Below are 26461 nucleotides of genomic sequence, written 5' to 3'. Positions count from 1 at the left end.
TGGGATATGCTCGCTCGGGCTGGATTCCGTTGGGACTGGCCTATCTGGAATCCGGCCCTGACGGGCGCCCAGTGTGGTACCTTCAGGAGTCGGGTCAGCTTGCTGTCCCTGTAGTTGATGTACTTGTTGCCGCTCTTGTCGCTCAGTGCGTTGATGCAGTTGCCCAGGGCCAGCAGGGAGCGGTTGATGTGGGCGCCCTCCTTCATGCGCTGCCCCCGGTTCTGCGTCTAGATGGGCCGTGGACGTCACCATAGGCTCATGGGGTGAGGGGAGGTCCCCCCAGCCGCCATCCCCCATGTCCTGGGTGATTCCGGGTTAAGACTTTTTCTCCCCCGGGGCTTTGAAATATGCAAGGCCATCATAGGGCCTTGATGAGGCCAGGGTGCTGCACAGAATGTGGTCTGAGGACTCCCAAGGGTGGAGTGGTGGGTGCCTGGGTCTCTGTCGGCCCCCTGCCCCTGGGCTGGCTTTAGACACAGCAGCAGCAGCAGCAGCAGCAGCAGCACTATTCCAGGAGGGAGAGAGTCCATTTGTCCAGCCTCCCAAACAGCTCAGTGGGATGACCAGCACCCCCACAGACCCAGCACTTCAGACTGCCCGGCCAGGAGGGAGCAGGTATGTGTGTGTGTATGTGTTTGTGTGTGTCAGGTAGATGGACAGACGGAGTGTAAGAATCTGTGTGCATGTGTGAGAAGGAGTGAGTGAGTGTGTGAGCGAGCAAGTGTATCTGAGTGAGCGTGGGGGCTCTGTGTGGGGGCGTGGGTCCCCCGCACGGTGTGTGCGTTAGGGCGTGTGACAGTGGGAGCTGTGAGCCTGAGGATGTGAAGGAGTGTGTGTGATGTGTGAGAACACACGGGACTGCAGGTTCTGAGTGTGGGATGGAGCATGCGAGCGTGTGTATGTGTGTCATTGACCACAGCACCGCCCCCCCCATTGCCCCTGCCCTTCCATGAAGGGTCTCACCCCAGCCTGTGCGCAGGGACCAGCTGGCACCCAGGCTGCAGCCCAGTTCCACCTGCCCTGCTCTCTGTGAGCCCCCTGGGCCTCCGTGCAAGAGGCCCATGTCTCCCCAGCTGTCCAAACCCCCAGCCTCACAGCCAGGCAAGCAGGGCTGACGGCAGGGACAAGTGCTGGGGAAATGGGTGGCAGGGGCATCCATCCCTTCTCCAGGATCCTGTCCCAACAAGGGCCCGGCAGGGTGTGTGGGTCTCTCTCCTATCACAGTCTTCCTACTCCCCTACATTCCCTCCTCAGCCCTACCCTGAGGTTACTGACCTGCCCACCCCCTCCCCCTGGAGCCCCTGTCCCCACCTGGGAGCCCACCATCCTGTCCTACTCCTCAACCTCCATTGCCACCTGGGAAACCATTATCCTCCCCTCCCCCTGCCCCCCCCCTTGCAGCCCCACCTGGAGCCCTCTTGCTTGCCTGGGAAGCATCATCCTACCCCCTCACCCCTGCCTCCCCTTGAGCCCCCCAGCCCTCTGCCAGACTCACCTGGGAGGCCCGCTCAGAGCCGGCCAGGTCAATCATGAAGAGGCGGCCCTGCCGCACCTCCTGCAGGATGTTCTTGATACGGCTGCGCTGACGCACAGCCACCTGGAGCACGGCGTGGGAGCGGGACGAGGTCTGGTTGGCAGCCGTGGGCTCCTGTGTCCTCTGCCGGTTCCCCTTCATTAGCAGCTGCATGATCTGGGTGGCGGGGAGGAGGGTGGAGGGTGGTGGTTGATGCTTGGGGACTTGTCGGGTGCCCCTCTGGGACTAGGGGGTCCTGCATCCAAGAGGTAGCTAGGGTCTGGGGAGGTTCCTGAAGTCCCGAATCCCAGGGGTCTCTGTGTGTAAGTGGGAAGGCTGAGTTACCCAGGTCAGTGCCATCCACTCAGGACTCACTGGGTGTGTCCCATCCCAGTGCCTGCTGCCCCCTCAGATGGTGAGCGCCCCTGTACCCGTGCATCAGCTCACCTCTTTGGCGTTGATGGTGGAGACCTCGGTGATTCCAGCCACCTGGATCACTCCCTTGGAATCCTCCCGCAGTTCCAGGTACCCCAGGGCGGGGTTCAGTAGGTCCCGGATCATCTCATTGTAGATCTGAGGGGATGAGGGACAGAGCGGGGCTCCCAGCCTGCCCAGCAGGGAGGCAGAATCAGATCACATTTCCTGAGAACCCCAGACACGGAATGGGACAGCCGTTCCTTTCTGTGATGGGCGTGGGAGCTTCAGCGTCCACAGGGATGCTAGGCCGCCTGAGCTGAGGACACAAGTCCCATCAAAACCAAGCGGGAGAGGCTTGTCAGGAAGACACTGGGATTGGGGGCTCAGCTTCAAACAGGGGTCTTCTCAGTTCATGGAAGGCGGATGGAACGAAACAAGAAAAATGGAAATTTGCAAACTACCAGTGAGCCAGGAAACTGATGGTCACCTTCCACGAGAACTCAGCCTCCCTCATAGCCAATAAGGGCAGGACAGGGGTTGCATAGCAACAGTCTCTTGATCAGCGGCATGTGAAATGACGGTGCCCAGCTCAAAGGTGGCCACCACTGGATACCGCATTGGATGCATGTGCTGTCTCCGCAGGCCTGGCCACAGTCTCCTCTCCCGAATCAGGCTCGTGAATGGACTAGCTCGACTTCTCCCAAAGCTCCATTCTAGGACTTTGCCCCATTCTGGCTCTCTTCTCTTCCCCCCAAATTGTGGGGTCTTCCTTGACTTAGCTTCTGTTGGCCACGCCAGAGCCAGTTCAAACCGGTTCAACCCTTGAGCACAACCCCCGCCCCCCCGCCCGCCTCAATCTGGCCTATAGCAGGAGCATACTGTCCAGGTGGGGGCGTGGGGGGTAGAGGACTTCAAAGGCCATGTTAGGGATTGAATATTGTCTTCTCAAAGCCTCTGCTCCTGGGGCTACAACCCCACGAGGGAACAGTGTTAGTGAGGCAGGTCTTCTTAAGGGGTTTCCATGAGTCAATCTCTTTTATGATGTGAGATAAAATGAGCTGGCAGAGAGGTGGGGTAAGAGAGGCGCTAACACACTTGGAGCATGTCAAAGTACGCAGCAACAGAAGAGATGAAGCCTGGACATCCCCTTATGGTAAGGTCACGGGAGGAGATGAGCCAGTCAGGGTGCAGTGTAGCAACGATGAAACATACCACTTTCCTCTAGTTCCTAAATGCTTCCTCCATTCCCACCATCATGAGCCCAATTCTACCTTACAAATCTGGCTATACCAGAGGATGTACACTGGTACAGATAGGAACTGGAAACACAAGGAATCTAGGATGGATGATCCCTTCAGGACCTGTGGTGAGAGTAGCCATACCAGGAGGGTGGGGGAAGGGTGGGGCAGAAAGGGGAAACCGATCACAAGGATCTACATGTGACCTCCTCCCTGGGGGACGGACAACAGAAAAGTGGGTGAATAGAGATGTCGGACAGTGTAAGATATGACAACATAATAATTTATAAATTATCAAGGGTTCATGAGGGAGTGGGGAGCGGGGAGAGAGGGGGAAAAATGAGGAGCTGATGCCAGGGGCTTAAGTGCAGAGCAAATGTTTTGAGAACAATGAGGGCAACGGATGTACAAATGTGCTTTGCACAATTGATGTAAGTATGGATTGTGATAGGAGTTGTATGAGCCCCCAATAAAATGACTTTAAAAAATTCTGTTTATAATAAAAAATTATAACCCCCCAAAAGAAGAGACAAAGCCACCTTCAGAGCTGGCACTTCTAGCCTCCTAAACCAGGGGAGATACATTCCTTCCTTCCAGCGGACAGTGTCCGATGTGAAAATAATAATAATTTATCAAGGGTTCATGAGGGCGGGAGGCTGGGGGAGGGAGGAAAAAACACGAGGAGCTGATACCAAGGGCTCAAGTAGAAAGAAAACGCTCTGAAAAGGATGATTGCAACATATGTGCAAATGTGCTTGACATGGTGGATGGATGGATTGTTATAGGAGCTGTAAGGGCCCCAATAAAATGATTTTTAAAAATTCCTTCCTTCCTCTTTCTTTATTCCTGAACTTGTATGTTACCAAACCCTCCAAGTTCACTTCAGTTTGACTTTTCCTCCCCTTTTTTGGAGCCGCTCAGACCAGTGATTGTCTGTAGGGTAAGGAGTCTGGAGGTGTTCTTATTATTAATTTTAAGGCTGTGAGCCTTCTCTCTCGATTCTGTTTTCTTCTAAGTTTGGGTTTTGAAAGAAGCGTTGTGTACTTGGTTACACGGCCCATCTCAGTACGTGCGGTCAGCAGTAGCATCCCTGTCCACGCCTGGGGCAGCTCCATAACCTCCTGTCCACTTGAGTGAAGGGATGGAGTCTGTCAACCAGGTCGTAACCAATGGTGCCTCTGTGTGGGCATGGCCTTCTGAGGATTCTGGGAACCCCTGTCTTCCTCCCTGGATGTGGGACACACACACTTTCTGCTACACATTCCTGTTGATAAGCCACATGGAGCTGCGCTGATGGAGCCAGAGTTCTGGAGCTGGAGGAGCCACGTGGAGACCCACACCAGCCCTGAGATGCTTCCACTGCCACTGGATCCACATGACTTCCCACCCATGACCCGTGAGCTTCCTGCATTCAGTGTCATTGCATGTGTTGCATGAGTCTGAAGAGGAATTTATAAGCTGGTATCGAATACATAAGCTAATATCGGATTTACGGACTTGATCTGGACTGGGCTGGGATGTTTTCTTAATATATAATTGCTCTTTATATAAAGTTCTTTCTTATATACATATGAGTGTCTACGAATTTGTTTCGTTATTCCACCCGGACTCACACAACATCCCATAAATGTGGCTCTTTTTCTCCCTCCCATCCTCCTTCCCTCGCTCTGTAATTTCCCCCCCATGCTCCCGCCCCATCCCTGGGCTCCTCAGTCTTCCACGTCTTACCTTTTTCTAAAGGCCCTGCTTCTTTTTCTCTGTTCTTCCTCGTAATCATGGTGTTGTTAAATATTTATCTGTCAGATTGACTCAGTTTGCCAAGGAGAATGTCTTTCATTTGGTCCCTGCCACGCAATGTGTGAGAGTGGCGTCATGGATTTTACTGATCATCATGTCCCATCGTATGAGTGGAGAGATAAGTTGCTGTCTGTGGAAGCCACCATGGGCAGTGTTTCTGTTACTGCCCCATCGGTGGCTAGGACAGCCAACTCTGCCCGTTGCTAGGCCCCTCCTGTCAGCCCCTCCCTGCCCCTTGCTAGCTGAGTCCACACACCTGCTCACCCCCTCACACCCTCCTCCCGCTCAGGAGATTATCACCTGGGAGACTATCAGAGGGAGGCAGGCTGGCTCTGGCTCTCTGCCTTCTGACCTCTCACAGACCTGCCCACTGCTGCCTGGGGCTGTGCTCCCAAAGGCAGGGGCCAAGGGCCCCAGGCTGTATGAGCCTGTGCACACGTATGTGTATGGTGTGTACGTGTATATGTGTGTACGCACACGTGGATTGCATGTTTATATTGTGTACATGTGTGTCTTCACCTGTATGTTGTTTTTGCATGTGCATGTGTGTGCACACGTGTAGGTGTATGTTGTGCGCGTGCATGTGTATGTGTGTGCGTCGGTGTGTATACATGTGTGTGCACGCACACATGTATGTGTATGTACGTGTGTGGGAGCCTGGGCGTATGTGAGAGGTGCTGGAGGGGGCTGGGCGGAGCGGGCAGGTAAGGAATGGGACTGTGGGCACTGGATGGGGACAGCACAGTGGGCTTTGGAGTTCTGAGCTCCTCCAAGGCTGCATTTGAATTTCTGCCCCCCCCCCCAATTCCTGTGTGATGTTGACCTAGCCCTGGGTTCAGACACCCAGAATGCAGGAGGGCAGTTGCTGAGGAGGGGGTGGGATGGGAGGCTCACCTCCAGATAGGACATGGACACCTCGTACTCCATGTCGCTGCTAGTCTCTTCGATGGCGCGGAAGAGGTCATTGAGCGTGCGGACGTAAATGCCCGGCTCGTGGTCAGTACCCAGCATGGTGTAGGTCTTCCCGCAGCCTGAGTAGGGAGGGGATGAGGCAGGTGACAGAAGGGAGGGGCAGGGGGCTCAGGGCTGGAATCATCTGGATCCAGCTAGCCCTGAGCAGCCTCTTTCCCACTGGGGGGGACCTCAGGTGTGGTCCGCCTCACCAGGTCGGCCCTCTCACCAGTGGGTCCATAGGCGAAGACGGTGGCATTGTAGCCCGAGATGACACCCTCGATGAGGCTCTTGGTGGTGGCCTGGTACACCATCTCCTGCAGGAAGAGGGCAGTGAGTGGCAGGGAGGCACCCACGGCACAGCCAGCCCCCCCCCCACTGAGCAGGGCTGCCAGAGTGGGGGCGGGGAGGCATCTCTGCTTTCACCCCAGGGGGATGCCAACTTGAGACAGAGCTCAGGATACCCGAGATGCCACCTCCAGGGCCGCCTCCTGGCCTCCAGCCCGGAGACGCATCACACCTGCTCCTGGGAGCGTCCTGCAGATGGGCAAGATGGGGTCCCCTGGGCGTCAGCTTCCTGCCACTGGGCCCCACCGGCCCCCTTCTGTGTTCCCTGTAGGAGTGGCCTCATGGGGAGCAAGCAGGTGTATGCAGGCAGGGGGCGGGGCTAATGTGTCCACACAGGGAGGGGCTGGGGTGTCCACACTGGGGCAGGTATGTCCATGCAGGGCCAGTGTGACCATGCAGGGGCGGTGTGTCCACACTGGAGCTGGGTGTATATATGGGCATATACAGGCAAAACTAAAGGGGGTTGCACTGTATAGAGCCAGTGGGCCATGGGCAAAGCCCCCTGTCCCAAACCCCCCACAGAGCAGGCATCTTGCTTTGAGGGGCTCCCGTGTGTCCCCAGCACAGGCCCACCCTCACCTGGGTGGCAGTGAAGTCGAAGGCCACATCAAACAGGTAGGACTTCTCCCGGGAGCGGTGGGCCCGCAGGGTGTCGTCAGCATCCTCCATGGGGTCCATGAGAACGACCATCTGCAAAGACCCCGGAGGAGCAGGCACTCGGCCTTCACAAAGTCCCTGCATGGACACGTCCACCTCCCACCAGGACCAACCAAAAGCCGGGAGGCCCAGGAGCTTTGAAAGCCACATCCCTGGTCTCCTGGACGCTGGGCAGGTCGGGCTCTCTGAGCATGAGGTCAAGCAGTTGAACTCTGATGCTGAAAGAGTGGCGGGGCCGTGAAACAGGAAGACCCTTGGGGAGATGTGGGGCACAGTGGCTGCAGCATGGGGCACCAGCAGAAAAGGACCAGGCGGTGTCTCCTGTGGTGCACCGGGTCACCGTGGATCTGAGCTGACACGGCAGGTCCTGACAACATCACCTTTGAATGCCTTCTGTGCGGCAGTCGAGGAGAAGGGTCCCATGAAGGGTGTCCTCGGGTCGGTTCTGACCCATGATGACCCCACGCACAACAGAACGAAACAGTGCCTGGTCCTGCGCCGTCCTCACAACTGTCCCTGCACCTGAGCCCACTGCTGCAGCTTCCGTGTCCATCCAGCTCCCCAAGGGCCTTCCTCTTCTCCCTGCCCCGCCACTTGACCAAGAGGATGTCCTTCTCTGGTGAATGGACTCTCCTGACATCGTGTCCAAAGCGTGTGAGACGAAGTCTCGCCATCCTTGCCCCTAAGGAGCTCTGGCCTCACTTCTCCCAGGACAGATCTGTTTGCTGTTTAGCCGTCCATGGACTTTCAGTAGTCTTCTCCTGCACCATGATCCAAAAGCATCCATTCTTCTTTGGTCTTCTGAATTCAGTGTCCAACTTTCACATGCACACGAGAACACCATGACTTGTGTCGGGCGCACCTTAGTCCTCAAAGTAACATCCTTGCTCTTCAGGAGTACCATCAGAGCGTCCAAATTACGGTAAGTCTCCGATCTGGGGCCAGGGGCTAGGGGTGGTGGCGGGGAGCAGCCTCTAAATGCAGAGCCACACCCATACCGCCTCTTCAGGGAGGAGCTACCAGTCCGCCCACTTTTCTGGGCTAAGACCCAGCCCACCCGTACAACCACAGCCCCCACCACTGTGGTCAAGTCAATTGCAACTCATATCGAACTTGCAGGACAGAGTGGCCCTGCCTCTGGCTTTTCATCAACATGGATGGGAGCAGACAGCCACATGGTGTGCAGAATCTGGCCTATTCGTTGGGTGCCCACCTGTTGCAGACCCTGACACCTATGAGCTACCTGTGCTAGCACGGGTTTGGGTGCAGCCCTGCTTGTTTCAGACCCCGCTGCCCTGTCCCTGTGGGCATCAGGGGCACCTTGCCATCCGTAGCTGCTCTCCCCCAGTTGCTATGCTGTGTGGACAAAGTGGGGGAGGTTGAGGTTCACTCTCCAGGGCCTTTGGTATTTAGGATCCCATCCTCCGCTGCTCACCTGCCCAGGACCCCTGGGCACTGCCAAGCCTAAGGGCACCCTGCACACAGAAGCCTTTGATGTGTAGGTGCTGAATCAGTGCATGGTTGGCGTGGACACCATGGTCCCTGTCAATGGGGGTTTTGTTTACCTCCCCATCTGTCCTGCCAGCCCCACCCCCCAGAACGGCAGCCCCCACGCCTGCCCACACAATGGAGCCCTTGTGCCCCTCAGCCAGGTGAGCTGGGGCGGTGCCCGGAGCGCGGAGAGGTTACTATGCAGGCAGCCTAGGAGACCAGCACAGGGACTTCAGGTCAGTCCTCCCGTCGGCTGAGTGCCATGGGGCTCCGTGCCCTCTGACACCCACCATCTAGTGGGGAACAGGTCCTTTTAATAACCAGGCAAGTGCTGGGTCACGGTGGCGGCGGTGGTGGAGCAGGAAGGCCCAGTGCCTGCAAGTCCATCCCAACTCGTGGAGACCCCGTGTGGCACGTGACCTGCCTGCGCCACAGGGCTGTGGGGCTGCATGTGAGCTTTGGAAGCAGGTCACCAGTCTTCTCCACCTAGGTGTCTTCGGATGGATTTGAACAGTGGAGCTTCTCGCCGTCTTGGGAACCCTCTCTTGGGTGGCAGGGGGCTGGAATGCACTTGACGACAGTGGGTGCGATGCCTGCTGCAGGCATGCCCACAGCAAGCGCCCAAGAGCTCACGCGTGTCCAGAGGTGAACCTGTCTCACCCTCTCTCTGGGCCCGTGCAGTTCCTCGTGCTACAAGGTTCCACCATCTCTTCCGAGGCTTGGTCCCCATGAGGGCCCCGAAACCCTGGAGGAGGGCAGGGTGACCTAAAAGGTGTCCCGGAGCTGTGCTTCTCAAAGGGTGTTAATCAGCAGGCGTGCTAATCAGCGTCAGCTGGGGTGTTGCTGTGAGGGCTGGGTGCCCTCCAGTCATTCCTGACTCCTGGCCATCCTACGTGCAGAAGGGAATGGAAGGAACCGTTGCCCAAGCCCATGCCACCCTTCCCAGGGAGCTTGTAAAATGCAGCGTGGCAGCACCAACTCAGACTAACAGACTTGGAACCTCTGGGAGAACCCCACTCCCATAAAAAAGCAAACTCCTTTTAACAAACCCAGGGACAAGGAACAACAAGTGATCCAAATCAGTGATGAGGAGGGTGAAGGAGGCCCAACATGATCTCTGAAGACAAAGCGGGTGCATAAGCAAATGTGGTGAAGAAAGCTGATGGAGCCCAGCTATCAAAAGATATACAATCTAGGGTCTTATAGACTTGAAGGTACAAGCGGCCATCTAGTTCAGAAGCAACAAAGTCACATGGAAGAAGCACACCAGCCTGTGTGATCACGAGGTGTTGAAGGGATCAGGTATCAGACATCAAAGAACAAAAAAATCATATCATTGTAAATGAAGGGGAGTGCAGATTGGGGACCCAAGAACCATCTGTAGGCAACTGGACATCCTCTTACAGAAGGGTCATGGGGAGGAGATGAGCCAGTCAGGGAGCAGTGTAGCAACGATGAAACATACAACTTTCCTCTAGTTCCTAAATGCTTCTTCCCCGCCACTATCATGATCCCAATTCTACCTTACAAATCTGGATAGACAAGAGGATGTACATTGGTATGGACAGGAATTGGAAACACAGGGAATCCAGGACAGATGATCCCTTCAGGACCAGTGGTGAGAGTGACAATACCTGGAAGATAGAGGGAGGGTGGGGTAGAAAGGGGGAACTCATTACAAGGATCTACATATAACCTCCTCCCTTGGGGATGGACAACAGAAAAGTAGGTGAAGGGAGATGTCAGACAGTGTAAGATAAGGCAAAATAATAATAATTTATAAATTATCAAGGGTTCATGAGAGAGGGGGGGAACAGGGAGGGAGGGGAAAAATGAGGAGCTAATTCCAAGGGCTCAAGCAGAAAGCAAATGTTTTGAGAATGGTGATGGCAACAAATGTACAAATGTGCTTGACACAACGGATGGCTGGATGGATGGATGGATGGATTGTGGTAAGCGTTGTATGAGTCCCCAATAAATGATTAAAATAGCAAACTCACAGCTACTGAGTCATTCCGCCTCATAGCACTGTACAGGACAGCGAGACACACCCCCTGTGAGTGTCCCAGACTGTCACTCTTTAAGGGAGTAGAAAGCCCCGCGGGGAGGCTGGTGGTTTCCGAACCGCTGACCTTGAGGATCTCAGCCCAACGCATTACCACCCAACGCATTACCACCACGCAGGGGGCTGCAGATTGGCACAAGAACACACTCCTCTCCTCGCACGACTGCATCTGAGCGGACTCGTCCCACTGTCGGTGGGTGGAGCAGGATCAGGAGATGCATAGAGCGGCATCTACCAGCCAGAGCTCCCAAGAGGGAAACCGCCCAAATGACCATCCGCTGACAGATGGACAAACTCGATGTGGTCCCGCCTCACAGTGGAGCATCCCTCAGCCAGGAAAAGGTAGGAAATGGGGGTTCGTGCTGCAATCAGCAGGAGGCTTAAACACACAACGCTCAGCCAATGGCGAACACCACATGCTGGCTGGCTCCCTTCATGTGCAGCATGTCAACCAACGGGGAAAATCCACCCAGACAGGAAGTAGGCCAGCGGCTGCCTATCCCCTGAGGATTTAAGCATGGCTAGAGGGTGATGCAGGAGGCCAGAGAGCACAGTGAGTGAATTGTCCTTGGGCTGCTAATCACAACATCAGCAGTTCAAACTTACCATCTGCTCTGTGGGAGGAAAGATGAGGATGCTCTCAGGAAGATGTGCATTCTCAGAAAGCCCAAGGAGCAGTTCTACCCTGGCCTATAGCGTCGGCCTCAAGCAGGATCTCTCCCAAAGCAGTGAGTTTGGGTTTGGGGTTGGGAGGTTTCTTTTCATTGTGGCAAGCATGTTCTGAAATAGATGCTGGGGACGGGCTCACAACAGTACATAGTCTGTAAGCCACGGGGACTTGTGCACTTGAAGTTCATGGCAGTCTTTAAACAAAGCCATTCAACGAAGCAAACCCTTGGCCCTTCCCCCACCCGTCCACCCCCTGCTCAGCTCTTTGGGCCCACAGCAAGCAGAAGCTTCCAGATGGTGGGTGTGCAGGGGTGTGGGTAAGACAGCCCGCCTGGGGCCCCTGCGCTCTCTGTCTCAGCATCTGCCAGCTCACCTTTAGCTTTCACAATCGCCTCCCATCTGTGTGACCACAGAAGCCCCTGCATTGTCTGCCTTAATCCCCTCCTCAGCTCCTAGGCTACGGGTGAGGGTGGGGGTTACTCTTACTAGCCAGGGCTCCAGAGGAAACCGAGCCTGGAAGGGGGGTGCTGTCTCAGAGGGGTTTGGCTTGTTTGTGGCTCTGCCAGGTCCAGGCAGGCCTGCAGGGAAAGGGTGGGGGCTTCCTCGCTGTGCCCTCCAGCCAGACCCCTGCCTTCCTGCCAGGGCCCCTCCTGCCTCCTCTCCTCTGCCCCTCAGACCTTGGGCTTCAGGGGGCCCCTGCTAAAGGGCCCCGAGGATCAGATAAATGTTAATTATAGGATTATGCTGATTATCCAGTTGAGTTAAATCCTATGGATAAACACCATCTGCAAGCTGGGAGGAGGGCTGGCAGGCTGGGGAGGTTGGGGAGATCGGGAGTGTGTGGGGGGGGGGGGAAGAGGGAGGGTGGCTCCTGGGCCCTCTAGCTGTCAGTACCCCAGTACATCGGCAGCACCCAGGAAAATGAGACCCTCCTACCTGCTCCTAGAAAAACATCCACAGGGAGGGAGCCACTGGGGCACGGCCCGGAGTTCTAATGTGGGGGGCTATGGAGGCGGGGGTAAGACTGGGTGTTACCTCTGGGGCCTGAGACCTGCCTAGAGGTCAGTCCTTCAGATAAACCAGCTGGAGAATTGACTAGGGGCCTCTGACCATGGCTTGTTGAGATACCCGCCTGCCCCCTTATAGGATCCCCTACCCTAAGCCCCCTCCCCAGAGCCCAGACACAGTCCTCTTGTCCCCAGTGAACACCTCACTGCTGGAACAGTCCATCCTCTGCAAAAACCACTCTGTCCTGCCCCTAATCTTCAGCCCTCCCAGGAGAAAGATGGGCCCTAGGAAGGCTGTGGCCTAAGTGGGCGGGTGACCAAGCCCCCAGCCTGCCCAGCCCCTTTGAAACCAGCAGCCTATGGGCTGTGGCCCCACCTGCCTGTCTTGCTGCCTTCTGAAGGTGCCCCCTGAGTTACTCTGCTCCCCGAGGCCTGTGAGGATACCCCTCAAGGAAAGCAGCTTGCTTATCACAGCCGGGAGGGAGGAAGCCAGGGGCAGCAACAGAGGGTCAGCCACAGAGGCTGGACCCAGGGGCGTCTGGGATTGCTGGTGGTGTGGCCATGGAGTAACACATCGAGGAAGCCAGGGAGCCACGGGGGGCGGGGGGAGGACCCCCTGACCCAGAATCAGCCTTCTTCAGTGGGGCAGGCTTTGGTGAGCGGTCAGCAGGGACAGGCCACCACATGCAGTCCCACACCTCCAGCCTGCCAGCCCCAGGTCCCTAGGAAAGCGCAGGCAACAGCCAGCTGCCCACTGGGGGAGCTGCCCACACCTGGCCCCAGTCTCCCTGCGGCCTAGAGGAGCCCTAGTGGTGCCCTGGAGCGAGCGAGCAGAGAGGTGTGGTGAGGGAAGGTGGGTGTCCATCTTTGCTCTTAGGTTCCTGTTGCCAGGGCCGGATTTGTCAGGGAGGCTGGAGGGACTGCTGGTTTAGCAGTTTCTCCAGCTAGCATGTAGGGCACCTCTGGGTGGCAGTTCCGGCAGGAAGCCTGGGCTGGGCCACCAGGGCAAGCTTGCATTCGAACCCACTCCAGGAAGGCACTTGAGGGGACAGGGCTCAGGACCCAGTGCCCATATTGCGCACGCATGCGCGCGCGCACACACACACACACACACACACACACACACACACATTTGCTCTCCCCTCCCCCCCTGAACCCACTGTCCAAACTTCTTAGACCTGCTCGCTTGGGCTTGGAAGCTGAGCTGCCAGGAGAACTCCACCCCCACCTCACAGGGACAGAGGAGCCAGCGTGTGCCTGGTGTGGGCTCAGCTTGGGCTGCTTCGGGCTGCTTCGGAGGATTGGGAGCTGGTGGGGGAGAGAGAGAGAGAGACCATTGTCCCAGCTTGTGGACCTGGCCTCCTTGGGGGACACGATGGACAGGCAGGAGGGACCTTGCCCAGAGGAAGTTTCTCCCCAACACTGGCTTTGCTGACTCCCTTTGGTCAACCCTGCAGTTCTAGGGAGTGTCTGTCGCTCAGAGACGATGATAACTAGCTTATTAAACACCTACGAGGTGCCAGGAAGGGGCCCTGCATCTAGGAGGGGTTTCATAAACCTTGCTTTTGGAAAGAGAGGTGAAAGATTAAGGATTGGAGCCTCAGCATGGATCGCAACTCAACGTAAAGAAGACCCCAAACCTCATCTCACAGCTGTCGCCCCTTCCTGTCCTGTGGGAGCCCCCGGCCTTTCTTCGGGGTGGTAATGTCTATGCACACACCCCTAATGACATGTCTTTCTGGGACTACAGGAGTGTCTCCTGAACCCCAACACCAGACCGGCCCCTCCGTCCTCGCCCCATGACTCCCTCTCAACCCTGGCTACCTGCCGTCCCATTTGTGTGCCCCTCTACCCTTGGCTGGTATACTGGTTATGTGTTGGGCTGCTAAACACAAGTTATGTGGTTCAAAACCACCAGCCACTCCACAGGAGCTTTCTACTTCCGTAAAGAATTAGTCTCACATGACGTCCCCTCCCTAGAGGTCAGCACTGCAGAGGACACCCCTGAAGATACAGTTCCGGGAGAGCGGCCGTCTGACCCACCCACACGGGGGCAAACCAAGAGGGGAGTGCACCAGACCAGGGACGGGAGCAAAGCCACGGCGTCCCTGAGGAATCCTGATTGTAGACTTCTGACTCGGGGGTGCACTTGGCACCCCATCTGAGCTGAGTAGGGGTCACTCACAAGGGGCCCTCACTGAAAGGGGGGACACTCGACTGCTCCATCCCTGACCGCAGGAAGAGCAAGGAGGACTTGCAGGGAGAATGCCGAGGACCACCAGGGCCCACGCACTGGTAGGTAAGGTGGTCCTGGATATGGATCCCTGACAGAAGAGGGGACTGGACTGATGGATGGTCACAGGGCCTGCTCGCTACTTAACAGAGGGATACTCACCTACACTGGGCCAGGACAACAGACAGACTGGGAACTATTTGGATGGTATCTCTCTCTCTTTGGGCGTCTATCTATCTATAAGATAGGCAAGACAAGCAATCCCAAGGAGACGTGATGAGAATGATGGTTGGGGGGTGGGGAGGGTGCACATGGGAGGGGTGGATGAGGGGGGGAGGTGAGTGGTGACCCAATAACGACTGGGGCAGAGGCAGGGGTAGGGGCAGGGCAAGGGTTCTAAAATCGACGGCGAGGAGGGTGTAGTGTTTCTGGTTGTGTCTGATCAATTGAAAATAGATCTGAGAGGTGAACAATGGGTAACCATGGTAGTGGGCCAGGTGGAAAGAAGAAAATAAAAAGAGAGAAGAAGAAAGTAAAAATTACATATAGGTATAAATATAGATATTTATGTAGGTAAATATATAAATATAGGTGCATTTGTCTATGTATGTATATACATGTAAATGCAACAAGGAAGCAGATGGCCTTTGGGCCTCCACTTAAATCTCACCTCAATACAAGAATGGTTTGTTCTAATAAGGTGGCAATGTAGGATACCCACCTTCCCAACACGATTGCTAAAGACAAAATGGGTGCCAAAGCCAATGTGGTGAAGAAAGCTTATGGTGCCTGGTTATGAAAAGACAGTGCCTGGGGTCAAGCAGCCAGTGAGCAGGGAAGCAACAAGCCCACATAGAAGAAGCACAGCAACCTGTGTGATCACGAGGTGTCGAAGGGGACAGGTATCAGAAGTTCAAGCACAAGCAATCAAATTGACACGAAGGGGCATGGACAAAGTGGAGACCCAAAACCCACCCGCAAGATAATTGGACAGCCCCTCACAGAAGGGGCCCTCAGAAGGGATGATAAATCTGGGGAGCAGCATAGCACCGATGCAATATAACAATCCTCTAGCTCTTTAACATTGCTTCTCCTGGCTATTATGGCCTTGGTTTTACCTCATTAAGCTTGTCAGACCTGCGTAAGCTCATTTGAATAACTAAGATCGTTCGATGTATGAAAGCAAAGACAGATAACCCGTCAGAAACAGTAACAGGAGTAATGATTCCATGAGAGTACGGGAGGAGAGGGAGTAAGGGGGAGCTGACAGCAATGATGACTGTATAACCCCACTCAAGGGGAACGAGTAACAGAATTGCAGGTGAACGGATACACTGGATGGGATAAGAGATGGAAAAAAATATATATAATAACAACAATACCTAATATAACAAGGGCTCCTGGGAGGTGGGGTGGGGTGGGAGGGGATAAAGGGGAGCTGATATCAAAGAGCTCAAAAAGAAAGAAAATGTTTTGAAACTGATGGTGGTAGCAATTGCACAATTAGGCTTGATCGAATTGAATGATGGACCGTTATAATATCTGTAAGAGCTCCCAGTCAAATGATTAAAAAAAACAAAGGATTAGTCACAGAAACCCACAGGGGCAGCTCTACCCTGTCCTACAGGGTCGCTATGAGCCAGAATCTACTCTATGACAGTTTGTTTTTTCAGCCCTTACATTACCTTCGCTCGCCCCACACGTGCCCGCCGTAAGGACACCAGGATGCAGCAGACGCTTCCCCCAGTTCCCAGCCCAGCGCCCAGCAGGCCGTGGTACTTGATCACTTCATTGTTTGGTAGGTAAAAGGGATGGCTATGTCCCTGCCCGTCACAGCATGGGGCCGTGAGGACCAAGGGAGCAGCCAGCCAGCCAGGGATTCTGTGTAGCCTGAGCACGCTTAGCTGAAAACCCAACCCAACCCACGGTGACCCCATGCCACAGAGCATGACTGCCCATAAGGGGTTCTTGGCTGTTATCTTGATGGCAGTGGATCGATCTCCAGGCCTCTCTTCCATGGCACCTCTGCGTAGATTCAAACCACCAACCCTCTCGGTGAGTAGCGCTAGATGATCTAAGTCCGTGCTTCATGGGGAGCAGACATGTGAAGGTGGAAGAGTCAGGCACGTGGAAGATACGGGCCTTTTTAGGGTTCACCCAGGCTTGGGAAGTGGTCAGCTCCCCTTGGGTCAATCTAGGAATGTTTCCTGGAAGAATAGCCCAGGACTTCCTCAGCACTGCTAAGCATGCAGTAATAGAGGCAGGACGGTGCTAGCAGCCATGGGGGGCCTTCACCAGGGGGGCTCTGGAGTTGCTCGGACCCCTGCTGCCCAGGCCACTCCTGGTCTGGCGCCTCGTACCTGTTCATCCACCTTGTGGGCGATGAGGGTGGCTCCCTCCTCCAGCTCTGCCACGCTGATGGGCCGGACCCGCAGCGCCACCTGGAAAGGCCAGACCCCAGGGTCAGCCACTGCACCAGGACACCACGGGAGGGGGTCCCCCAGGGTCTCTTCTGTCTAGCCATCCCTTGGCTTCTTTGTCTGAAAGGGCTCAGTGATTCAAGGCTACCTGTGAGGTGCTGGGGACAGAGGGTGCTGGTCTGTGGCTGTGCTGGTCTGTGGCTGACGCTGATGCTTCTAGGTGCCCGTACCCAGGGGACATCCCCAGGGGAGAGAGCTGTCTGCTTCTCAAACTCAGCTGAAACCCCAGACTCCCCTGGGTGATGCGTCTCAGGAGAGCGCTGTCTGTGCACCGTGGTGGATGTCCCACAGCGGGAGATGTCAGGCTGGCCTCTGTGGACTGGGCGGTTGACAGCCTGGCGCTGGGGCCTGAGGGCTGCCCCTGGCCATCCTAGGGACCTGGGGGTCTCATTTTCCAACTCTGGGGTCCCTGTCGTTAGATGGGGCTTCCTCTGCCCTCTGAGAGATAGTGGCCAACCATCCTGGGCCTGGGTCTCCCCCAAAGAGTGGAGGGCCCCAATGCTGGTCAGGAAGAAGCGCCTGCTGGCTGGCGTGTGGGTGTAACTGAACGGACCCCACACCGCGTAATGTCATGACCCTCATGTCAGACCACCATGACTGCTTCCCTGGTCAGGGGAGGAGCCCTTCGGCCCTGCCCACGGAGCACCCTACTTTCACTCAGGCACATTCTAAACTGCCAGAGTGGACGTTCCGGACCCCAGGCTCCCAGGACCCTGTGCCGGGTTCTGAGGGTACCGCTGTCCTCCTTCACAGGACCACCCACCTGCTGGGAATCACAGGCCCATCTGAGCCTCTGCCATAGAGGGTGGGGCGGGAGTGGAGAGGGAGACAGCAATCCCCTCACATTCACACACCCATACTTCTGTAGGGGGGTGGCCTTGGAATCTGAGTTTCCCCTTTATCACCTCTGACCTGCAGCATGAGTACCAACAGCCAGGGCCTCCACCTCCGTCCCAACCTGCTGCCCCCCACCCCCTGCCCCAGCCCTGGCCCCATATCCCATCTCAGACCCTAGCCCTGGGGATACCTGGGTCTGCTCCCCTCCTCTGAACAGTTAGGGTGTCCGCAGCCACTTCCCACCCTGCGGGGGTGGGGTGGACGCTCCAGACACAAGGCACTCCTGACTGCCCTCCTGTGACCTCCCCCCCTTCCCCCTCCCACCAGAGGGCTGGCCCTCTGGCTCCCCAGGAAATGGAGATGGCTTACAGGCCCACCCTTCTCCCTGCAGTAGGTGAAGCCCACGCTGGCCTTTTTGGGCCAGGACAGAGACCTCTTGCACAGGCTTGGGGAGTGGCGTGGGGGTCCTGGTGGGAGGGTGAGCAGGGGCTAACTTTTCAGTCTTCAGGGCCATGATTATAAGGGCTCCTACCCAACCCCCAAGACTTGGCGAAAGTCGTTGTGGGCCGGCCTGGGCCTGACCCCAGGGTCCTCCAGGGGGTACCCCCCCAAGGAGGCAGGGAGGGCGCTTACCATGAGTTGGTGCTTGTAGTCTCCGCTGTCCTTCATGCTGGCGGGGCGCCCTCGCGGGCTCGGGCGGCGACAGTGGACACGGCCAGCGGCACCGGGGGGCCCCCGGGTCCCCTCCGGGAGCACCTCGCAGCCTCGGGCGCCTTGGCCGCTGCCTGACAACCCGAAACCAACAACGCGCCCGCGGCCAAGGGCGCTGACCGGGAGGCGGGGCCGAGGAGGGACGGTCCCTCCGCCCCCGGCCCGCCCCTCCCGCCGCTGCCCGCGGAGTGGGTGCTTCCGCGGGCCCACCCCCCGCCCGTGCCTGCCCGCTGCGCGCCGGTGCCCCCGGCGCCCTCCGCCTTAGGCGTCCCTGTGTCCCCTGGGCTCAGCGTCCGTTTGGCTGCTTCTGGGCGCCTCGCGGCCCAGACGCCCCTAGCCTGCTGCCCTCCCTGGGGGCGCCCGCCCGGCCTTCCCCTCGGGCCACCTGTCCATGGGTGTCTTCAGGGAAGCGGCTGTAGCTTCGTGTTTCCTCCGGCAAGGACTGCACGCAGTGATGGACCCGGCGTGGGCGTCCTCGCCTCCCCCACTGCCCCAGCCCAGGGCCTGGGGAGCGAGACCTGGCCCTTTGCCCCGCTGCTCACCCCAGCCCCCCACAGGCTTCCAGCAGCCTCTATAAGTCTTGGGGTGTTCAAGGTGGATTGGGGGGAAGTCTCACAAGAGCTGGCTGGATCATGCCTATGACCCGAGACACCCCGAGGACCCTCTGCCTTAGAGAAGACTCACCATTGGAGCAAGAAAGCCCAGGACACACCCACTGTAGCTGTTGTTGGTTGGCGACAGTTACACACAAGGACTCAGGGATGGCCCTGGAAAGATTCCCGGCCTCAGGGGGCCCCCCAGGAAAACAGGATTCTAATCCCAGCCCTGCCTCGCCTGGAGCCAGCCTCATCCCTCCCCATCCCCAGGTTCCTGCCAGATGTTGGACCCCCTCCCATTCTGGGGTCTGTCCGGCTTGCTTTCTGCTTCCCACTGAAAGTCCAGCACCCCTTCCCGGCTGGGGGAGGGCGCCACGGTGGGGGAGCTCACTTCCAATAGAATGAGCTGGGTCAGGAAGATGGCTGTCCCCAGGGCAGGTGTGGCACACAGCCAGAGGCAGAGCCTGATGCCAGCTTGCCCGCTGAGACTACCTTCCAGATGCTCCCCAGGGTCTGCCTGGGTCTGGTTATTAATAAGCAGTCTATGGATTTGATAAATAAATGCCTGCTTGAGTCTGCCGTGGTGCCTCCTGGGTCCCTTCCTTTCACCAAGGGTCTCCATTGCTGGTTCTCTTTCGTCGGCACCCAATGCGCACCCCCCACCCCCACCCGCACCCACAGCAAGCAGGTAAATGTTCTGTCGTGGATCGCCGGGCCTTTCCTCCCCTGCACGTTCTAGTGAATGCTGTGTGTGACGGGTGAGATGGCTGGTATTTGGAAGAGAAGACTGGTGGGACCACTTCAGGCATCACAACAAGCTGCCAGGGTAGGGGCCATTTGATAAGCCCAACGAAGCTAGTTGGAGACCAGGGCCACACGGTTGGCCCCCCCTTCTCCTGTCCAGGCTGCTCCAGCAGGCTCCGCCCGGGGGGCAGATGGGCACACCTCAACCAGCCTCAGGTAAGCTTTGAGGATGTGTTCATTGGATGGAGACAGCCCTCCTGGGTAATTCTTCAGAGCCCTGGGTCTCCTTTATTTGGATCAGCCCCAGGAGACTCGTGAAGCAAGCCAATCAGGCTAGGGTCTTCATTCTCTAGGGCGGCCATGACACAACTATCACAAGGGGGTGGCTTTCAAGAACAGACATTTATTTTTAGAAAAGTTCTGGAGGCTAACAGTCCCCATCAGGATCTCAGAAGAGGGCATGCCTTCCTTCTCGGCAGCATGTCTTACTTCTTCCGCTCTTAGACCACCGTCACGTGGCATCCGTCTTCCTCATTTGTGTCTCTGGGTCCATGTGTAGGACTCAGAAGGGAGGAGGTTTCGGATCCACCCTCCACTAGTCGGATTTCAATAACATTGAGGTAGTTAGTTTATTGTGCCAACCTGGCCGATAAACACATGTGGGGTTAATTGAAGGACGGAGGGATAAATGGCTCTGTGAGCCTCGCCTTTCCAGTTCTCAGGTCTCTTGCTTTGTAATGGTCGGACCTGGATGCAGCTGCCTTAGCTGTTCCGTGCTTCAGCTGGCAAGACTCATTTCCTGCAAGACATCCCCAAGGAGAAGCCACATGGACCTACCCTGATGCAGCCCTGGGTACTGGAGCAGCCGTGTGTAGACCCCTGCCAGTGCTGAGATGTTTACACCTTCACTGATTCGGCTTTCCTCCTGCAGTTGGCATCATAGCGTGTGTTTTGTGAGATGGAGGAGGACTTTGTGGATTGGTGTTGGACATATGGGTTAATGTTGGACTTGTGGGCTTGGGCAGCACTGGGTAGGGATGTTTTATTGATGCGCACTTAACCTTTACATAAAACTCTCTCTTATACATGAGTTTCTGTGGATTTGTTTCTCTAAAGTATAATATAAACAACATACAAGAAAAACCCTCTTTCTGAACAAGATCCCTTCTACAGGCCCAAGGGCCCAGAATTCAATATATATTATATACTTTATAATATTTATCTATATTATATATAATAATTTTATATATTATATTATAAATTATATATCTAATATTGGAGGGGTGGGCTCTCAACGAGAGGGATTGGCAGAGTGGCTGCAGCCATGGGCTCACATGTGAGAGCCATTGTGAAGCGGTGCAGGACCAGGCCGTGTTTCATTCCGTCGGGCTTGTGGTGGAGCTGTGAGGCAGAACCAACCCGAAGGCATCTAGAATAACAACAGTTCACTCCACACCAGCTCAACTAAACTCACCGCCGGCGAGTTGACGCTGACTCACAGCGACCCTATAGGACAGGGCAGAACTGCCCCTGTGCGCTTCTGAGACTGTAACCCTTTACAGGAGGGGAAAGCCCCTTTGCTCCTGCAGGGCTGCTGGTGGTTTTGAACTGCTGACCTTGCGGGTGGCAGGCCAATTCGTAACTGCTACACCACCGTGGCTCTCCAGGACATGGAGAGCTTTTTTTCTCATCCTTTTAGACTCCTCTGCATGCTGACAGCCCACCCAGGATGACCCGTGGGTGAAACTAAGAGGGTCTTCTAAACAAGGGGCTCCCAGCCCACCTCAATTGAAGACTGGTCACAAAGTCATCCTCCTCCCAAACCGTTTCCTCCAATTGACATCTCTGTACTCGCCAGTGACAACTCTACGCTCTTGTCACCTGATCTCACCGTCACATCTGAGTTCCTCTTTCCCAGCATCCTCTCTCCCGCAGCCTAGGAGTTTTACCTCTCAGCAGATGCTCCTCCTACTCCTCCGCTCCTGGCCATTGGTCCTTCCAGCCTCCGCACGCACGGACTGTCCTCCACTTTAGTGATCTGACTACCTCCTCCTTCTCCAAAGCCTAACGAAGTTTCCACCTTCTTCTGTCTTCGGAAGATCTACGCCACCCCATGCCACAGGAGTCTCTTAGGACCCATTCCCCCTGCCACTTAAGACTTGGCCATAGCCACCCAGTGGGCTATGACCCCAAAGAGACCAATCAGTTTCCCTGGGATTTTTTAATGATGGGGGAGTGGAAGGGGGCTCGCTGGGCTTTCTTTGGGGTTTCAGTCCAGAGGTGATTGAAACCAGGAATGCAGGGGCTGGATCATGCATGCTCCCTCCCCCCACCCCTAAGGACTGGCATCAGGATGAGGGAAGGCAGCATTGCTCTGCCCACCCGTACATCCCTGAGCTGCTTCAGACCTTCAAACCGGAAAACTCCATAAGCTAGTTCCGGTTCCCACTTTGTCCACTGTGATGGGCCAGGTTGTCTAGAGCACAGACCCAGCGACGGAGCGAGAACTTCGTTTCAACAAGCAGCTGTATCTCAAGAATATACATCCTATAAGAGTTGTATGAGCCCCTAATAAAATGAAATGCAAAATCTGATGTTAGACTGGCCCCCTTCAGACTCACGTGGCTGCGTGCCGATGACGCAGAAGCAGGGAGTTCGCAGGCTGGTGGGTGCAGAGTGGTGTAGATCTATGGCAGGGTGCTGCTGAGGTCAGGCACCCACAGTGGGGCTGCTCACGGAGGCAGAGACAGAGTCCCAGCAAGCAGGGGGAGAGACAGTGTCTGGTTTCAGCTCTGAAGGGGCATCATCAAGCTGTGACCGATCGACAGGTTGGGTTCCACCCGTACAAAAGTGCAGGTGACAGACATCAAATCATCCGACAACACAATGACTGTTGCAGAAGCATGCGGCTGCTGACTGCAGGTCACGGGTTCAAACCCGCCAGTCGCCTCACAGGAGACCAGACGAGGCTGCCTGCTCCTGTAAAGATTGACAGGCTCCAGGACCCTCCAGGGAGGGGTCCCATGAGGTGGTCTCGACCTCATGGCAGTGGGTTGGGTTGGGCTGGGTTGGGTTTGGGTATTTCTAGCTGGAAGGAGCCCTGGGAGAGCTGTCAGGTAAGTGTAAGCTTTCCGCAAGGCCGGGGGTTCTAGCCCACCAGTCACTCCTGGGGAGAAAGATGAGGTCACTATGAGTCAAAGGGCGGACCCTCCCTGGGCACGGACCCTCCCTGGGTACTGGGGAGTCCCTGCTGTCAGCTGAAGTGGTGCTTGTATTCTTCAAATCGGGAGTGGGCAAAGTCAATGGGAGGGCCCACTCGGCCCAGGTGTGGACGCTGGGGGTTGGGGAACAGTGGCGGTGGCTGTGGTTTGTGCCACTTTCCCACCCTGCTGGGACATGTCCCTGCACCCAGACTGGACCTGGAACCCCACATTCCATGCCCAGGGGGAGAGTGGCCTCCCCAGGGGTCTCGGGCTCGTGGATGAGGCCTCAGAGTTTTGTTTGGTTCCTGTGGGGTGGGGCAAGTGGATAGCGGGGGGAAGGCGGTAGGCGAGGCAGGTGGGTGGGGCGTCCGTCTTCAGAGCTCCAGCCGTCTGCTGCCCGGTGGCCGCTGTGGGCTCTCTCCTTTTCTCCCACAAGCCATTCTTCAAATGCTTCTGTGCCACAATGGGGCTCTCTGTGCCCACGGCTCACCGCTCCGGGGCCGAGAGAAAGGCCAGAATTGTAGTGTGGCCAAAGCGTGCTCTCCCCGGGGGCTGAGCTACCCAGATCTCACTGCGGGGCACCTCCCTGCGCCCAGGCTAACGCAAGATGGCACCTGGACTTTCTCCGGGGGCATTTGGACTGGGCAGAGCAGGGATGGGGACCTTTTTGTGCCAAGGGCCATTCGGAGATTGAGATCACGATTCCCGGCCCGTACGGGTCAAGGGTTTCATTCACACACCCCAGTGCGATGGCAGGGAGCCCTGTGGCGTCTTGCCTGCGATCTGAAAAGTCACAGGTTGGAAGCCACCCACTGCTCCACGGGGCACCAAGATGGGGCTCTCTAGTCCTGTAAACAATGTCAGTCTTAAAAACTCACAAGACAGGTCTACGCTGTCCTACAGGGTCCCTACGAGTTGGCATGGACTCGATGGACGTGAGGGTTTTTTGGGGGGGAGGGGTTAATCGATGGCAAGTTAGAGGGGCAGCGAGAAAGAGGAAGTTCTCTCGACAAGCTGGACGGACACGGTGGCTGCCGCCATGGGCTCCACATACGGACAATTATGAGGACGGCTCAGGACCAGCCGGTGGTTGGTTCCGTTGTACCTCGGTGGTTATGAGTCAAACCGACTCTACAGCACCGAATAACGACTGGGTGACGGCTGGGACGGCTTCCCTTCGGTGAGGCGAGTGATGCCAGCCAGGGCTGACGATCTCTGCTGGCCCTTCCCCAGCCCTGGGATCGACTCTCTCGATGGCTCAGACTTGGAGCTGCTGACCTTTCTAAAAGCACTCTTGGGCAGACCCTACCAGGAACCCAGGTGGCGCAGTGGGTGAAGTGCTGGGCCATGAACCACAAGGTCAGCAGTTCAGACCCACCAGCTGCTCTTTGGGAGAAAGGTGAGACTCTCGGCTCCTCTAAAGAGTGACTGTCTTGGAAACCCACAGGGGAGGTTTGGTCCTGTCCTCTAGGGTCGCTATGAAGCAGACTCGACTCGGAGGCGGTGAGTTTTTGAGTTTTGGTAACTCTATGGAACATAAATAAAATCTGTTTTAATGGCCCCATAGTGGATCGTTCAGTGATGTTAATCCCGGTCTCCAGGGAAGGACACTGAGCTGGAAAAAGTAGAGGGGCAGCGACAAAGAGGAAGGCCTCTAGAGAGATGGGTGGACAGAGTGGCAGCAGCCGTGGGCTCACGAGGTCGCTGTGGGACGGAACTGACTGGATAACTTAACACGCCGCACAAGGCCCCTTTAGTGTGCTGAAAGGCAAGGCTGTGACTGAGGACTGAGGTGCACCTGACCTGAGCCCTGGTATTGTCAGTGGCCTCACAGGCATGTGGAAGTTGGACGCAGAATAAGGAAAACCAGAGAAGATTCGATGCAATTGAACTGTGGTGCTAGAGAGGAACTGAAAGCCCCAAAAGACCAGCAAATCTGTCCTGGAAGAAGTACAGCCAGAGTGTTCCTGAGAGGCGAGGATGGCGAGACTCAAGCACTTGGGACGTGCTGTCAGGAGAGGCCAGTCCCTGGGGAAGGACAGCATGTTTGGTCAAGTGGAGGGACCCAGTGGTCCTTCCAGAGGAGAAAAGGTGAGGTTGTTGGATCCGTTCAGATTCACAACCTTGGAACCCCCCGGGAGCAGTTCTGCTCTGTCCTCTAGCATTAGAATCCACTCGGAGACAGCAGGTTCAGAGTTTGGTTTAAATGGAATCTCAGTGGCCCCTAAGTGAGGGCTCCCCCTCCCCTCAGACCCCGGTAACCACTGATAAATTGTCGCCTCTCTGCACTTGCCTGGCCTAGATCTGTCTTGGAAGCAGGATCATACACTATTCAACCTTTTGTCTATTGATATTTGGGTGGGATTATTCTTGCAGTGTGTGTGTGTGGGGGGGGGCTGTATGTTGTATGATACTGAACAGCAGTCCTAGCTTTTACCCACTAGAACCAAGTAGTGTGAACGCGCACGTGTGTGCAACACACACACACACACACACACACACAGCATGCGGCCACCCAAACTGTCTCAAGAAACTACCCAAACCACTGCTCTAAAGCCAGTGCCAGACACCCCCCCACCCCCTTTTCATGTCCCGTGAGGGGCCTATCCCAGGAAGGGAGGGTGCACCTGCTGAGAGGTTGGAGGTTCAAGTCCACCAGAAGAGTCTCAGAAGAAAGGCCTGGGGAACCCCCTCCGAATCCCTGAGGGTCACAGTTCTACTCTGGCACCATGAGGTCACCAGGAGTCTGAGCCAAGTGGCCTTGGCAACCTCTGCCTGCTGCCCAGATGGCAGTGCTGGGGGGAAGGGGGACCAGCCAAGGCTACTTGTTCAGGGCTGGGAGCCCTTGGAGCGGGGGCGGGGTGGGGGGCGGGTACGGGTGGACGCAAGCTCTAGGGGCTAGACTGGGGCTGCGGCCCCTGCTCTGCTGCTCACTCACCTTGGACTTGGGCATGCTGCTTCCTCTCTCTGAGCCTCACCTGCCTCACCTGTAAAGTGGGAGTGGAGGTGGGGGTCGCATCCCTGGCGCCATTGCCAAGAGGCCAGACTGCAGGGCTCAGAGGATGCACACCACCCAGGTGAGCCTCAGTTCTGTCTTCTCAGGGCTTGTTGTTGTCAGGTGCCTTTGAGTCAGTCCTATGCAGCCCTGTGGAACCATCCTCCTCTGTCCGCAGGGTCGCCTGAGTGGTCCTTGACTGATTGGCCCTATTGAAAAATTCACCGCCACCAAGTCGATTTTGACTCACAGCGACCCTACAGGACGGGGTAGAGCTGCCCCTTTGGGTTTCCGAGACTGTAGCTCTTTCCAGGAGAAGAAAGCCTCCTCTTTCTTCCTCAGGGTGGCTGGTGGTATCGAACTGCTCACCTTGGGGTTAGCAGCCCGACTCATCGCCACGACACCACCAGGGCTCCTTTTGATTGTTGGCAATGAGCAATCTGGGTAGACCAGAAGCCCAGACCTCTACAGGCATCATCTTTCAGGCCGACGTGAGGAAGCAGGACACG

At 56.4% G+C, this 26461-nt stretch overlaps 1 protein-coding gene across 1 annotated transcript in view; it reads right to left on the bottom strand.

The window, feature by feature from the left end:
* Positions 1–18372, bottom strand: part of KIF19 (kinesin family member 19) — a 29175-nt gene extending 10803 nt beyond the window's left edge. Inside the window, exons 1-8 of the mRNA XM_075559434.1 lie at positions 18337–18372; positions 16747–16827; positions 6844–6954; positions 6146–6233; positions 5860–5996; positions 1961–2086; positions 1496–1690; positions 81–227 (exon numbers count right to left, since the gene is read on the bottom strand). Of these exons, the coding sequence (XP_075415549.1) occupies positions 81–227; positions 1496–1690; positions 1961–2086; positions 5860–5996; positions 6146–6233; positions 6844–6954; positions 16747–16827; positions 18337–18372 (921 nt within the window). The remainder of the gene's footprint in view (positions 1–80; positions 228–1495; positions 1691–1960; positions 2087–5859; positions 5997–6145; positions 6234–6843; positions 6955–16746; positions 16828–18336) is intronic.
* Between the last annotated feature and the right edge of the window lie 8089 nt (positions 18373–26461).

Source organism: Tenrec ecaudatus, chromosome 10 (assembly GCF_050624435.1).
Source record: "Tenrec ecaudatus isolate mTenEca1 chromosome 10, mTenEca1.hap1, whole genome shotgun sequence".
In the NCBI taxonomy this organism is placed as follows: domain Eukaryota; kingdom Metazoa; phylum Chordata; class Mammalia; order Afrosoricida; family Tenrecidae; genus Tenrec; species Tenrec ecaudatus.
The sequence above is the reverse complement of the archived record's forward strand: the minus strand, read 5'-3'. Positions and strand labels throughout refer to the sequence as shown.